The sequence below is a fragment of the Pteropus medius genome, unplaced genomic scaffold (genome assembly GCF_902729225.1).
Source record: "Pteropus medius unplaced genomic scaffold, Ma_sr-lr_union100, whole genome shotgun sequence".
NCBI lineage: Eukaryota > Metazoa > Chordata > Mammalia > Chiroptera > Pteropodidae > Pteropus > Pteropus medius.
The window spans coordinates 4,362,469-4,377,319 of NW_024342475.1; the positions used below are offsets into that span (position 1 = coordinate 4,362,469).

The 14,851-nt window shown below is 34.6% G+C and overlaps 1 protein-coding gene across 8 annotated transcripts in view; it reads right to left on the reverse strand.

Moving 5' to 3' along the window:
- The window catches only part of MYO16 (myosin XVI), a 513,348-nt gene that overhangs the window by 372,850 nt on the left and 125,647 nt on the right, over positions 1–14,851 (reverse strand). For 7 of the 8 annotated variants that reach the window (XM_039866287.1, XM_039866291.1, XM_039866293.1 and 4 more), the window contains one exon: positions 9,563–9,826. In XM_039866287.1, the coding sequence (XP_039722221.1) occupies positions 9,563–9,826 (264 nt within the window). Of the gene's footprint in view, positions 1–9,562; positions 9,827–14,851 lie in introns of those variants that run through there. The other variant, XM_039866292.1, reaches the window with a different exon arrangement.

A 14,851-nucleotide genomic window follows, 5' to 3' on the forward strand; every position in this document is an offset into this window, starting at 1 on the left:
CCTGCCCCCTAGATTTCAAGGCTTGCCAGCCCCCACAATCATATGAGCTAATTACCTTCTCTCTCTCTCTCTCTCTCTCTCTCTCTCTCTCTCATTCCAGACACACACACATATAACTCATGTGTGTGTGCATGTGTCCTATTGGTTCTATTTCTCTCAAGAACCTTGACTAATACGCAAGCTCCGTGTTAGGGACAGAGATAGAAATAATATAAAGTTCACTAGGGCGGGAAAAGAAAACATACTTTCTTACTGTGCCTTTGCTCTAGCTTTTCTTTATTGTCCAAAATATATTCTCCTTTTTCTGTATATTTTCAGCACTTAGCATAGTGCATAGAATATGACAGAGATTCAATAAATGTTTGCTAAATAAATAAATAAATGATGAACAAGAAATGATACTTCTCTTGCATAGCACACATTCTAATGGAAGATATTACCATGTAAACAAATGATTATTGCAACCTCAAAGAATTGGCAATGACAACACAGTGGAGGAAGGAATTTGTTCTGCCTGAGAATGTCAGAGAAGATTCTACTGGTGAGAGGAGAGATTCACTTAGAAGAGAAAACAGAAGAATATTCTAGGCGGAGGGAAAAGTTTAAGCAAAGACCCAGCAGACACAGCAGTAAGAACATGTGTTTCCCACCTTTGGAACTGCAGACCACTGATGGCCAGAGTCCAGATACATTTCTATCAATTCATGCATTACGAGGGATCAAAGAAAAGTAGCTGGCCTGAGGCAGGGAGTGAGTTGCAATCAGACTTAATAAGGAAAATGACCATCCCCCCACCTCCTACCCAGTCACTAGAGAAGGAAAGTGGCTTGAGGATAAGTAAAAAATGGATTCTCCTGAAACCACTTTAAAAAGGTTCTGGAAGAGAGGTCCCAAACTCAAGATTTTGGACTAGATGCTTTCTCAGTGTCTTCTAACAATATGATTCAATCCCCTGAATTCATTAAAATCTTTGTTCAAAAAATACATCTTTTCTCAGGAAGCCTGGATATTACACCCACAAAACTGCAGGAGAGGGAATTGTGGGGAGGGGTTGTAAGGAAGGGAGATATGGTCTGGAGGGGAGAAGGGGCTGGAAGGAAGAAGGGATCAGGACAAGGTGAGAGGAGGAGGGAGCAGGGCCTTATGCACTTAATACTCAGTCAACCTGCGGAATGCTGAAAACAGACTGATTTGCTTAAAGGCAGAAGTGGGCCCCATGGAGATGTAGTAGTCCTGGCCCCAGGCCCCTCTGCACAACCACAAACCATGGCTTTGGGTTGGCGAGCCATCTGCATTCTGGAATGTGGCAATGAACGAATCAGATGTGCAGATGTCCTCAGAAACCATTACATACCAGATGGAAATCTAAGTGTCAAAAGTTCCACCAACAGAAATGGAGGAATCAGATGGAAGGAAAAGATACTCGGTATCTGTGATTTTTTCCATTGCTCACAGCCCGATCTCTGCTAGTTCTAATCTTGTCCTCATGCTGCTGTTCGAATGACCTTCTTTCTACCACAGTTATAGTCAGGATAGAGCAACTGGCTCTAACATTTCAGTGACAAAATGTTAGAGATGGAAGTGGGGTAAAGTTCTCATTTATACACAGGAACATATGACGAGCTCAGAGTCACCCTAAGAGATGCATGCAGATTAAGGCAACAGAATGCAGTAGTTAACATCTTGAACTCTAAATTCAGACAGATGTGGATTTGAATCCTTATTAGCATTCTTATCTTACTGAAATTCCTTAAACACTAGTATCCTAATCTGTAAAATTGATTTGTATCAACCTGTATTAGCTGCAACATTTCACAAACCGGGAGGGTTAAAGCAACAGGAATTTATTTGTTCACAGCTTTGGAGGCCAGAAGCCTGAAACCAAGGTGTCAGCAGTGCCACACTCTCTCTGGAGTCTCTGAGGAAGAAGCCATTCCATGCCTCACTCCTAGTGTCACAAGGCTGACAGTGGTCCTTGGAATTCCTAGGCTTGCAGCTGCTTCATTCTTATCTCTGTCTTCATATTAACAAAACCATCTTCCCTTTGTGTGTTTCTGTGTCCAAATTCCCTTCTCTTTATAAGGGCACTAGTCATTGCCTTAAGACCCAGCCAAACCTAGTATGACATCATCTTAACTTCACATACATCTTATCTGTTTGCAGATAAGATCATAGTCGTAGGTTTTTCTGGTGGACAGGGATTTTGTAGGGTTACCATTTAACGCAGTACAGTACCTCATGGAATTATTCTGGAGATTCAATAGTATATAAATGTATGTAAATATACATAATGTATATAAAGTGTTTAGAGAGATGACTGGTACATATTATACTTTATATATGTGTGTATGTGTGTGTATGTATATAACTATGCATATATGTAAAACTATACATATATATGTAATACATATATGTATATACAGTAGTTCCCTCCTTATGCACGGGGAATACATAACGAGGCCCCCAGGGGATGCCTGAAACCATTGAATCCTAACATACTATGTTTTTTCCTATACATGTATATCAGTGATAAAGTTTAATTTATAAATTAGGCACAATAAGATATTGAAAACAATAACTAATAATAAAATAGAACAATTATAACAAAAGTTATGTGAATAGGGACATTTGTGTCAAGGTCCTCAGAAGTCTTCGTATATCCAGAATGCTTTCTGGTGCAACACGTGAATAGAATGTGTTTTCTGTTTGTGTCTTCCAGCCACAAATTTAAAGCCTTTTCCATCTTAACTAAGCACTTATCATGCATTGTGGCCATAAACTTTGCAGTTTGAGGAATGACAGAAAAACTAGCACAGTTTTCTTTTTCCTTCCTCACAATTTCATAGATAAATGATTCATTCTTACCATAGATCTTAGCAACCTCAGCAGAAAATTTTTTTCTTCCATTATTAAACAGAACTTTTACCTTGTCACTTAAAGGAAGCACTTTAAAGTTTCTCTTTGGCATATCCAAATTGCTAGCATCACAACTCTTGTACTTTGGGACCATTATTAAGTAGAATAAGGGTGAGTTGAACTCAAGCAGTGTACAACTGCCATAGTCGATCTGATACCAGATGGCTACGAAGTGACTAATGGGCGGGGAGCCTATACAGTGTGGATACACTGGACAAAAGGATGATTCACACCCCAGACAGGACAAAGCGGGACTGCACAAGGCTTCATCACACTACTCAGGATGGCATGCAATTTAAAACGTATGAATTGTCTGCTTCTGAAATTTTCTATTTAATATTTTTCAGACTGCAACTGACCACAGTAGTAGCTTAAACCAAGGAGAGTGAAACTGCAGATAAGAGGGAACCACTGTGTATATATATAGTATATATAATACATGTAGTATTATTATTATACACCTTGTCATAGCAAAAAGAAAAAAGAAATTTTTTAAATGCTGGTGATTTTTATACTAATAATGTGAATTTTTCCCTTTCATTCTATTTCCAAAGGTACTATCCAGTTTCTGTTTCTCATTATCTCATATTTATATTAATGCCCTGAGCTTATGTGTCTATCTTCAGTCTTTTTTCCTATTACATTATAATTTATAATATGATTGCCCCAAACATTCCAAAAGCTTTACTTTTATTCCTATATATTAAAACCAACTGCTATTATCTCTGAATCAAATGCCAGTCAGTTATTAGTTAGCTACTCTTAACTGCTTCAATACTATCTCTTAATGCCCTTTCAAATCATAACAGTAGTTAACATTTATTATGCACGTAGTAATACATGACAGATGTCATTTGAAGTTCCTTGCGTGTATTATCTAACTAATCCTCACAACCACTTATGAGAAAGGTTCACCTCTCTCTGCCTCTTATCCTTATATGTAGGATAAGAAGGTAAGGCACAGAAAGTGTCCTGGCCAGGGACACATGGCTCTAAGTATTAGGATAGGGATGGCTCTTATCACTCCAGCTGAGACTTAGAACCCTTGATGCTAACTTCCAGCAATGCTTCTATCGTGATGCTCTATCAGAAACCTGCTTTTCTCTGCCTTGTTCCTGCACTCAAGCTGTTGTCCACGGCCAAAAATTCCCTTTCTCTTCTCCAATCAAACTCTAAAATTTTCCCACAGAGCAGAGTTTCAGATTCATCTAATCCCCACCTCATCTACTGCAATTCCTTTTAAATGGATCAACTTCTAGTTAGTTTTTAAAAGGCAGTGTGTTTTTCCATTGATATTATAAATGTTTTGAAGCACATTTTTTTCTGTTTTGTTGCAATTACTCTCATAGCACCTAGTAAAGTTGTGACTACATAGCAGGCAGTTAAAGTAATTAATACTTCTCAGGAATATGAATTTGGTATTGGTGAACTATTAAATTCACTCATTAAATGCATACAGAATCCCTCAGAATTTAAATGCACTTAATTTCCAACTCTTTATAATTCTATAATTGGTTTTGAAATGGGAACCTTTAATTACCTAGCAGCTGTTACCTATTAATTGAAAGCATCATGGTCCAGTGAATGTAGCTTAGTGAAATTCAAAACTGCCTGGGGTTGCTGGATTCAGCATGTACATGAGCTATGCACATCTAGTCTTCCAGATCTCTGATGCAGACATTGCCTGTAGTTGAAAACCTCCCCTTTTCTCTAAAATTCTGAGTGGTCCGTTCATTCCGCTATCTGCCCCATTAAATATCTTACCTGAGCTACATCTTCCCATATCCTCTCCCTCCTCTGCCACGTTAAAGGACAGAATTAATTTACATCTTAGTTTTGAAGATTTCTGTTGCCATATTATTGAGAAGTTAACCAGATAGGGGTGGTTCTGATAAAACTGTCATTTCTCTCACTCTGCTCAAATTCGATAATGCTCTAGAGCATGGAAGATACAGGCGACAGCATACTGTTGTCTTTTCACTGAGAATGTTCTTTTCCCTTCTTTCTTCCTTAAATACAGGATGATGTTTTATATTTGCTTCACAACCCCACTGTCTAATACACAAGACATTTATGTATTGAATCCAACTATTTTGTCAAATATAATACTCCTAAGTTTTGTGTTCTAGAAATATTTATCCTTGTAGAGAACTTAACACACATCATACCCCATTCTGTTCATAATAAATGCATGTAGGGAACCAGGGTTAGGTACTTACTTGGTTGATATGACATAGAGACTAGAAGAGAAAATTCTGGTTTCAGAAGAGGTGGAGATAGATATTCAATTTTGAACACGATGAGTTAGAAATGTAATGCTATCACATAGGTGGGCGTGTCTAGAGCTCAGAAGAAAGGTATGGCTATGATTTGGGAATACTGGACTGGATGGAGGTCGATTCAATGGGAAAAGGTGAGGCTTTCCAGAGAGAATGGGTAGAAAGAGAAGAGGGTTAGGATCAGAGCCTTAGATCATGGACCTTAGACCTTAGCCCTCCAAGGAAGCTGGGACCAGGGGTCTCAGAAGTAGGAGAAAGAAACAAAGTCTAATATTGTTGGGGATATTTTAGGTTAAAATTGAGCTATAAGTGAAATTTGGCATGGAAATTAACAAATAAATTATCTTAAATCGTAATAAAAAGGGAGGGGGTGAGGGGAAGTAGAGGGCTGATCAGAGAAAGAGGAGGGAAAACACCAGAGCATAAAGAATGCCAGTCCCTGTCTTTGGCCCTCTCCTTGACAATGGGTGGAAAGCTCAACTAAACAAGAGGGAGAAAGAATTCCAAATTCAAAGAATTCCAAATTCCAAAGGATTCCAAATTCCTCTTGGCAATAGAGGCAAATCAACTAAAGGAGTTGATGGTTGAGCTCATTTACTGTTAGAAATCAGCTTGAGAAGTGACATGTTAAGTTCTATTTGCATAAAAGAAAAATAATTTAATTAAAGAATTAAGGTGGTGGGAGAAAACTTTTAGAGGTGACGGATAAGCTATGGCCTTGATTCTGGTGATGGTTTCACAGGTTTATGCTTTTCTCCAAAACATCAAGCTATATTATATTAAATATATATGGCTGTTTGTATTTCAATCGTAATTTAATAAAGTAGTTTAAAAAAATCAACTTGAGAGACAGTATGGTGTTGTTAGCATAATGAAGTCACTTTGTTGCCATATATGTTACTTTTAACAAAAACATATTGTGGACTAATTAGTAAAAACCGATATTTGGTAGTAGCAATTCTAACAGAGGACACTGTATTCCCACTTAAATTTTCTCTGCATATAGACACTTTCTTTCTGTCTCTTTAACTCTCCCAGTCTGTCTCTCCCCTTCCCCTTCTCTTTTACTTTTGCAAGGTATAATTCAAAGAGAGCTGAATTAAAAGCTCTAAAAAAAATTTAGAACAAATTTTCCCGTGAGATGGAAGAATTGTTGAACACATTTTAGATTGATGCAGCATATTAAAATGATACATTATACACTAAAATGTCACCATCTCCCAGAAGCGAACAATATACTAAATTTAAGAAACAAGATACTAAATTTACACTTACAAAGATGTAACATTTATAAAGTTAAACAAAAATCCTGAATTGCTTCTAAATTACATGCTAGGAACCTTAGCACGTTGTCCTTTGAAATAGTGTATTTGATTACTTATACTCAGTAGACCAGTGAAAGTACTTGCAATTAAAAGAGAAAAAATATATATTTACACAAATTTGCAAAGTTTTAAACAATAACTCTTTGTTCTAATGGCAATATATTTTTTTTACTGTCTCAATTGTATAAACGTGTACATTTGACTATTTTGAGTAGCTTAAAGATAAATGAAAATATGACTACTATAACTAAATGAAAACTTTTTCCTCGATACAGTTCTAGGAGAAGTAAAACATGTGCTAGAGAGGTTATGATGCCTCTAAAGAGACTGCTTGCATTTTCAATGCAATTTAATTTCTTAAATTTGCAAGATATTAATACTTTCCCTCTGATACAGTAAGGTATATCACTTTTTATATGGTATTCTCCCAAAGTAGATGAGAGACTCGAAAGAAGTAATAGATACGATGATTATTTCATACATGGGTCAGCTCCAAGTATAGAATAAATATACCATCTATTATAAATTTATCTTTCACAAAATTCATACACTGAAGCTGTAAATCACAATGTGATAATATTAGGTGTTGGGGCTGTGGGAGCTAACTAGGTCTAGATGAAATCATAAGGGCAAACCCTCCGTGAAAACATTAATACCCTCGTAAAAAGGAGAAGAGAGACCAGAGCTTCCTCTCCCTACTGTGTGAGAACACAGCGACAAGGTGGCCGTGTGCAAGCTCGCAAGAGTGCCCTGAGAACCAAATATGGCAGCATGGACTATTCAATCCCTAGAACTGTGAGAAATGTCTTTTGTTTAAGCTGCCCAGTCTATAGTGGTTTGTTATGGCAGCCAAGCTAAGACCCATCTGTAAATAAATATTTTAATTTACATTGTGATAATGTACTTAAAATTTTAATAACTGATTAAAAATTCAGACTCTTTTGTTGAGTTCTAAAAATGATTCATCTATTTCTTCTCATTTGATGCTAATGCTGACCTTAGTTACTGAACATAATCTTTGCTTCCATTAGTAATAGAAACTTTTTCCTATATAACTAGTAATAAAGTTATACAAGTTATCTATCTAAAGACATCCTTCTATAAGAATTTTCAGAATTTTTTTGTTATTTCTGCCATGAAGAATAAACAAGACAGTATGTAGCAAAAAATATAGTACAGTTTCTTTGTGCATAGCAAGTACAAAGAACATTGTGTGTGTGTGTGTGTTTTCCTCTGCTTCCTATTGTCCCTAACTTTTTGAATACCTTATATTTGTCATTATGCCAAACAACATGTGGAACTTTACTGTCTTGTTCTTTCTCTTCACTGTAATATTCAAAAACCAAACACACAAAATGCAATTTCTCTAATAAAATCCAACTCAAAGTTAATCATGACTTTAATGTTTTCCAAAATACTTTAATATATTGGGGAAACATTATACTATTATTTATATATAATAGTTTCCTCTTGGTCTCTGGGTTTATTATTTTACTATTTTAAATTTCTTTTTAGCCTTAATTTAGGCATTGTTTTACCATGTATATATTTTACACAAGAGATTTTATAACTTTACAAATAAATTTTTGGTTGTTTCATTACTTTTAAATCGATGTAGGGCTTAAATCTGCCTGCATTCTAATTTAGACTTGCCCCTACAACCACTGCCCGGTTAACTTGGAGAAATTTCTTCACTCTTTCCCTCAACACCACTAGAAAGTACTGAGATGAGCAGTAGAATGCAGTGAACTTGACTGACAATGTCCCTGCCCCTCCATGTGCTAATAGCTTCACAGAGGAGATGACCATTAAATGAAGAGGTACAAGTGAGAAGAGAATAATAAAATGAGAAGCAAGAGTGCTCTGGGTCAGCTTTCCACAGAATGTGGTACACTGGTGCATCTCAGTTCCTTCATGTGTAAAATAAGAGGATTGGTCTAGATTAACTCTTAGGTACTTTCCTGCTCAGAGATTCTCTGCCACTGTCATTGCATTAAAAAAAAAAAAAAAAAAAACCTCATAACTTTTCAGAGTATTCTAGTTTGACTAACAAGACCACACAAATCATTAAAAGAACTACTTTAGTCTTCTTATTATAGCTATTATTGTATATAATGCGCTGTTAGTTTTCTTAGATACAGAATCACCATCTCTATTTCAAAGCTCTGGGCCCATATTTGTTACTAAATTTATTATCTTTCCAGATTGAACAGGTTAAAAATATAAATAGCTCAAGAAGAGTTTTGCCAATAAATGAATTACAAAAAAACTTGGTTTTCAGAAATTCTGACTTTGAAATACAGTTAATAGATTGTGGGTCTTTACTCTTTGCATGACTGTTTTAGATTAATTCAACCACGGATTTTAGAGCCAATTGAAATAAATAAATTTATATTTGCTTGAAGCCATCGATATTTATACCTACAGCTGCAAAGTTTCTCTCACATTAGAACTTTGGAATGTAGACTCAAAAACCAAAAACTGAAAACTTCATACACGTAAATAGAAGAAGGATGAGAAGTTTTATAGTTCTGCAAAAATGACTAAAATTTGGATTGAGTATTCTTAATAAAATCTGATATCACAAGCCAACCAATTTAAAGGGATAAACTGATTGACTCTTCCAAACTGAGAGTTTTGAAGGAACTGACTTTACCACTATATCTATTAATGAATGAGATAATAATGAATTTTGCAACAGATTTTTATCATCAAAAGAAAAAATTCATTTAAAAAAGTTTCATTAAAAATTTGAATGAACAATTTTCAAGGAAATCACTTGCTTTTCAGGTAGGTAATCTTAAAAAAATCATATACAACAATTTTACCAAAATTTTGCTTTTTTTTTCATTTTTACTATGAGACAGGGCTTTTAATTGTTCATTGAAAAGATCTTTTTTCTTAAATATTTCAGACAGTTAAAAAAAAAACCCTTAATAGTTAAAAAAATTCTACAACTCCCATCTCCCCACCAAGAAAACAACAAACAAACAAAAAACATGAGAAATTATATAAGGAAACTTTTTTCTTTATGTCATATACCTTCTTTGTCGTCATGGTGGATAATTGCATCCTGTATCATGTCAGCAAGATTAAAATGGACTTTCTGATTCTTCCCATGCTTCAGTTTCTTCAGGAATCCTTCCTGCTTCTGAAAAGCCTTCTCTCTTTCATAGTAGGCTTTGATTTGTTCACAGCGCATGCGTTTCACCAGACGCTGCCTTTGGCCAAGGGGAAGGGTCTCCAGCAAGCACTGGTCAATTTCCATTTCATGGGATCGAAAAACATTACATAGCTGAAAGCAACCTGAAAGAAACACAGTGAGAAAGTCACTAGACCCATTATTACAATGAATATAGTAGCACTACAGAACACCATTTTGATTTTCTATTACCTATCACACAATTCAGAACCTCCTTCATTCCTCTTTGTGCTTGACATACAAATGCAAAGCCTTATTTATAGACTGAGAGAAAAGCAAAGAGAGTTAATATCTAACTCAAGATTGCATGGTAATAAATAACAGAATTAGAGATATGTAATTTTGCTTAATATGTAACAATCCATGTTTTCCTTTTCTTCAAATCTATACCAAAATTCTTAAAAGTATTATCACTGCCTTAAGATCCTTCAGCTAATTGAATAATGCTGATTAAACTTTATGTGTTAAATTTTGGCAGAAAGCCATTCTAAGTCTTTCAGCACACCCTAGTAACATTGACTTTGAATATCCTGATAACTCTGTTAATCTAATGTAATAAAACATATTGTTTATTTAAAAGGCAGGTACATAATAAATTGTTATATAAAACAGTGATCATTTTCCACCAATTTATTGCTAAACACTTTTCCTAGTAATTGGTAACATTAATTTTAAGAGACCTAAGTATAAAGATTGAGCAATGGAGTAGAGATTTTTCTGTTCACAATTCAAAATCATGGATAGAATTGTTGCTGTTGTAGTCTCTGTCTTATTGACATAGTGATTAACAAACTGAGTTCTCTGTCCTGAAACTTAAAATATCCACTTTCTTTCAAGATGCTATCTCCTATTTCCTATAGTCATCACCCAAAACACCTGTAATGGAATTGTACTAACTCATATATTTACCACTTGGTTAAAATTTTACTATTGGCAGAATATTAATGTGAGAGCACTGAAAATTCCAGAATGTGGTTGACAAATACATGTTCAGAAAAGTGTTTATATGTTCTTTTAAGATATTTGTGATGTAAGTCTCAAGCAAGTAAATAACAATGCACGCACAATGATGTAGTTTGTCATATGCATATCTGGAAAGATCGTGCAGCAAGGGCACTGCTACTTCATCTTTTTCAAGGTGCCCTATCCATTCGAATGGACAGTAGGTTGTGACAACACTATTTCCATTTCTATTTCACTTGATGCTTTGCAAAGTGTTATTCTCACAACCACCAGGCACGACCATCCCTATTTTGCAACTAAAGAAAACTAAGTTGAGAGAGTCTATACTCGTCCAATACCAAAGAGATGATTTTATGGCAGTCATAAATGTTCCATAAAAGCTCAAGAAAAAAAAATACAAGAGACTTGATTATACTATATAGCCACATATTTAATACATATAAGGAGAAGGAGAAGCAGTGTTGTGGAATTTTGTTTTGTTGTTTGACAATACTTTAGAATCATATCTTTTTGTAAAAGTCTTCATAGTATTTGTAAGAGTGATGTTAGAAGTATCAAATAACCACACACAAAATGCTCCCTTTCCAATGACCTAAACAGTGGTTCTGAAATAATGACAAATTTGTCCAAAATTGTTTGTGTGATTAAAAAGCACAATCACTGTCACACACACATGGTGAGAGCCCATTAATGCTGGACAGGAAATATCTTCTGCTTTCAAATCTGTTTAGAAAACTGCACCAAGTTTGACTCATTGACTGATTCTCAAGATACTTTGACTTCCATGACTTTCCTGGTTAGTCAGTAGGTACCCAAGGAACCACTGAAAAAGTTAAAGAAGTAAAACCAATGACTTCTCAGAGCATCTTATGCTAATTAGCATGCAGTTGAACGTTGAGGATAATCTAATGAACACAACAGTCCTCTGGTTTTTAACTCAACAAAGATGTTTAATAATGTTTAAGGAATGTGTGGTGACAACCCGATTCACTGAGTAACACTCTCAGGCTGTCGGGAAGAAGCTCTGAGAGTTGTTTGTAAATTAATTTCCTTATGATCTGGAAAATCAGAAGCTAAGGTTGTTAGATTTCAAATCCATATATGTATGGAAGATTGATTTTTAATATACTTTCTTTTTCAATAATTCTGTTTTGAATTTAAATGGTCTAAACGTTTATTTTATTTCATATTCTGAAAATATATTGTGCACTGCAACTTTTTTTGTATAATTATGGGTGGATCAGCTATGTTTGTATATGTGCTGCTATCAATATATAAAATAGTCACTGACAATAACAATTATGGGAAACATAGTTTTGAGGTAGTCTACTCAAATCTTATTGAACTTTGTCACTGGAACACCTAGAATAACAATCATTAATACCTCAGGTGATTATCTGGACAGCTCAGGCAGCAAGTGGTTAAAGCTGTAAGAGGAAGTACATGAGTCTGAGCTGGGTGACATTGGTGTGCATTACTGGGATGCAGGTCCCAGCAGACACTCATTTTCACCTGTTGCACCCGATTATCAAGGAAGGAACCTTTTTTTTCAAGAATTCATGGATGATTTATAAAATCAGCTAGGTCTTAGGTCACAAAGCAAAGAAAATTTCAACAAATGCCAAAGAACTAAAATTATCTAGGCTTTTTCTTAATACAATTAATATCATTAACAAAAGTGGAACCACACCTCCCAATATGTTCAGAAATGTAAAAAAGCTGTTTCTAAATAGAGCGCAGGTTAAAGAAGAAGACATAATAAAAATGATAAATTTTTAGAACCAACCACTGATGAAAGAAAGTCTACATCAAAATTTCCCAAATGAAACTAAAACAGTTAACATAAATAAATGCATAGCTTTCATCGTATGTATTAGAAAAAACCATGGTCTTACAACTAATGAGCAAAGCATATGATTCATAGTTTAAAAAAATAAAGTCTAAGAGAAAAGAAAGAATAAAGAAATAAAATGAATCTAAGGAATAGAAAAAGATGAAAATTATCTCAACTCATTTTTAGAGATTAACGTAAACTTGATATTGAAACCAAATGAGGATTTCACAAAAAAGGGAGTTACAGATCAATCTCATTTATAACTACACATGCAAACAGTCTACATGAATATTAGTAAAATGAACCCAGGAAGTGTACAGTTTGTTGGTAGAATGAAAGGATGGCTTATTTTAGAACACTTGTGAATGTATGCCATTACTTTAAATTTTGTTTAAAATTTAATAAAAGAGAGCTTCTATCTTGCCTTAAAATGAAAGTTTTAGTCAGCATAAGAAAAAAAAAAGAAAAGAAAAATAAAGGCCATGAAATATGGGTAGGAGAGGGAAAAAATCAGTTAACACTGAAAACTGTTATCTATATAGAAAAACAACATACTTTATAACTCATCTATTAGAACTCATAGTCCAGAATTTTGTTCAACACAAGTCAACATATACAATATACATAAGAAAGCCATATTTTCAAACTAAACAACAGATGCAGAGCATCACTAATATAGAGAAAATATTTTAAAAAATCATTTCATACTTATTTGACAAAGATAGCGTTATAACATTGGAAAAACAGTTAAATTTTAGATGTAGCTCTCCCACAGCCAATATTCTAGAAACCTTTGAAATATGTTACAGATAAAAATAAACAAATACGAAATAATCTAGCATGCAATGAAAATGATTAGGAGTAACAAAAACCAACTTTGAAAACAAGCCTTTCCTTTATTTTTGAAGGAAGGAGGTCTGTTTTGTCTCTTATGTCTTCAATATTTTCTAGTTGTGGCACCGATGGAAGAATAGACACTTAGATCAGTGGAACAGAATAGAGAACCTAGAAACGGTTTCACACAAATTCAGCCTACTGGTTTGGGACAAACATGCAAAAGCAAGTCAATGAAGACAGGCTGTTCGACAAATGATGCTGGAGCAGTTGGACATCTGTAAGGGGATAAAAATGAACCTTAACTTAAACCTCACACCTTATACAGAAACGACTCCAAAATGAATCACAGACTTAATGTAAAGCATAAAACTGTAACACTTTAAGTACATGAAAATCTTTAGGCCTAGCATTCTTAGGCTTGACACCAAAACACAGTTTATTAAAAAAAAAAATTGATAAACAAGACTTTGTCAAAACTGAAAACTTTGCTGTGTAAAAGGCCTCAATAAGAGAATAAAACAAAAAGTTACAGTCTGAGGAAAAGTTCCTACAAACCTTATATCTGACAAAAGAATCACATTTGGAACATATGAAGAACTCAAAACTCAATAGTAAAAAAGCAAACAATCCAATTAGAAAATGTGCAAAAGGCATGAAGAGACATTTCAGTGACTTATATGGATGACAAATAAGAACATGGGAAAATGTTCAAGATCACTAGCCATTAGAGAAATGCAAATTAAAAGCACGATGTTGTATCACTATACACATGTTAGAAGAGCGAAAATAAAAATAAAATTTGTGACAATATCAAATACTGGTGAGGATGTAGAGAAATTGAAACTCACCCTTGCTGGTGGAAATGTAAAATAACACAGCCATTCAGGAAATTAGTTTGATAGTTTCATTAACATTATATAATAATCTTTTAAGGTGAGATTATGTGGCCCATAAAGACCATTCAGGATGCTTTCTAACAACCTGAGGCCAAGGCAAGTTGCAAACATCAGATGAAAGCATAAGAAAGGTTCCCTCCACAGGTGGGCTTATCAGAGGGATCTATCTGGGAACGTTGTTTAGCAGATTGTCTAGTGCTGAATCAGCTGTCATCATATAGCATCAACAAGAAAACAAGACAAGAAAATTAGGGTATAATGCCTGTTTTGCTTGACGAATTTAAAATTGAATATTGGCGGATATGTTTTCTGTCCTTCATGAGTAGATCTCAAAAGCCTAGGAATGGAGTGGATTCCGGTCATAGATTCAACCCATTCTGGCCATAATTAGAGTCACTTATTGCCCTATTTTTTCAAAAGAAAAACTATCATAGAATGAAATAAAAATGTTACAATTTTCCCTATGAAGGAAAAGAAAATATACTTTATCATTTATAAGCATGAATGTATGTTTATCTGAACCTGTGAGGATGAATTGTATTTCAATTCTATCAGCTTTTATTTGCAATTTAAGAAATGCTTTCTATCAAAGACCTCAA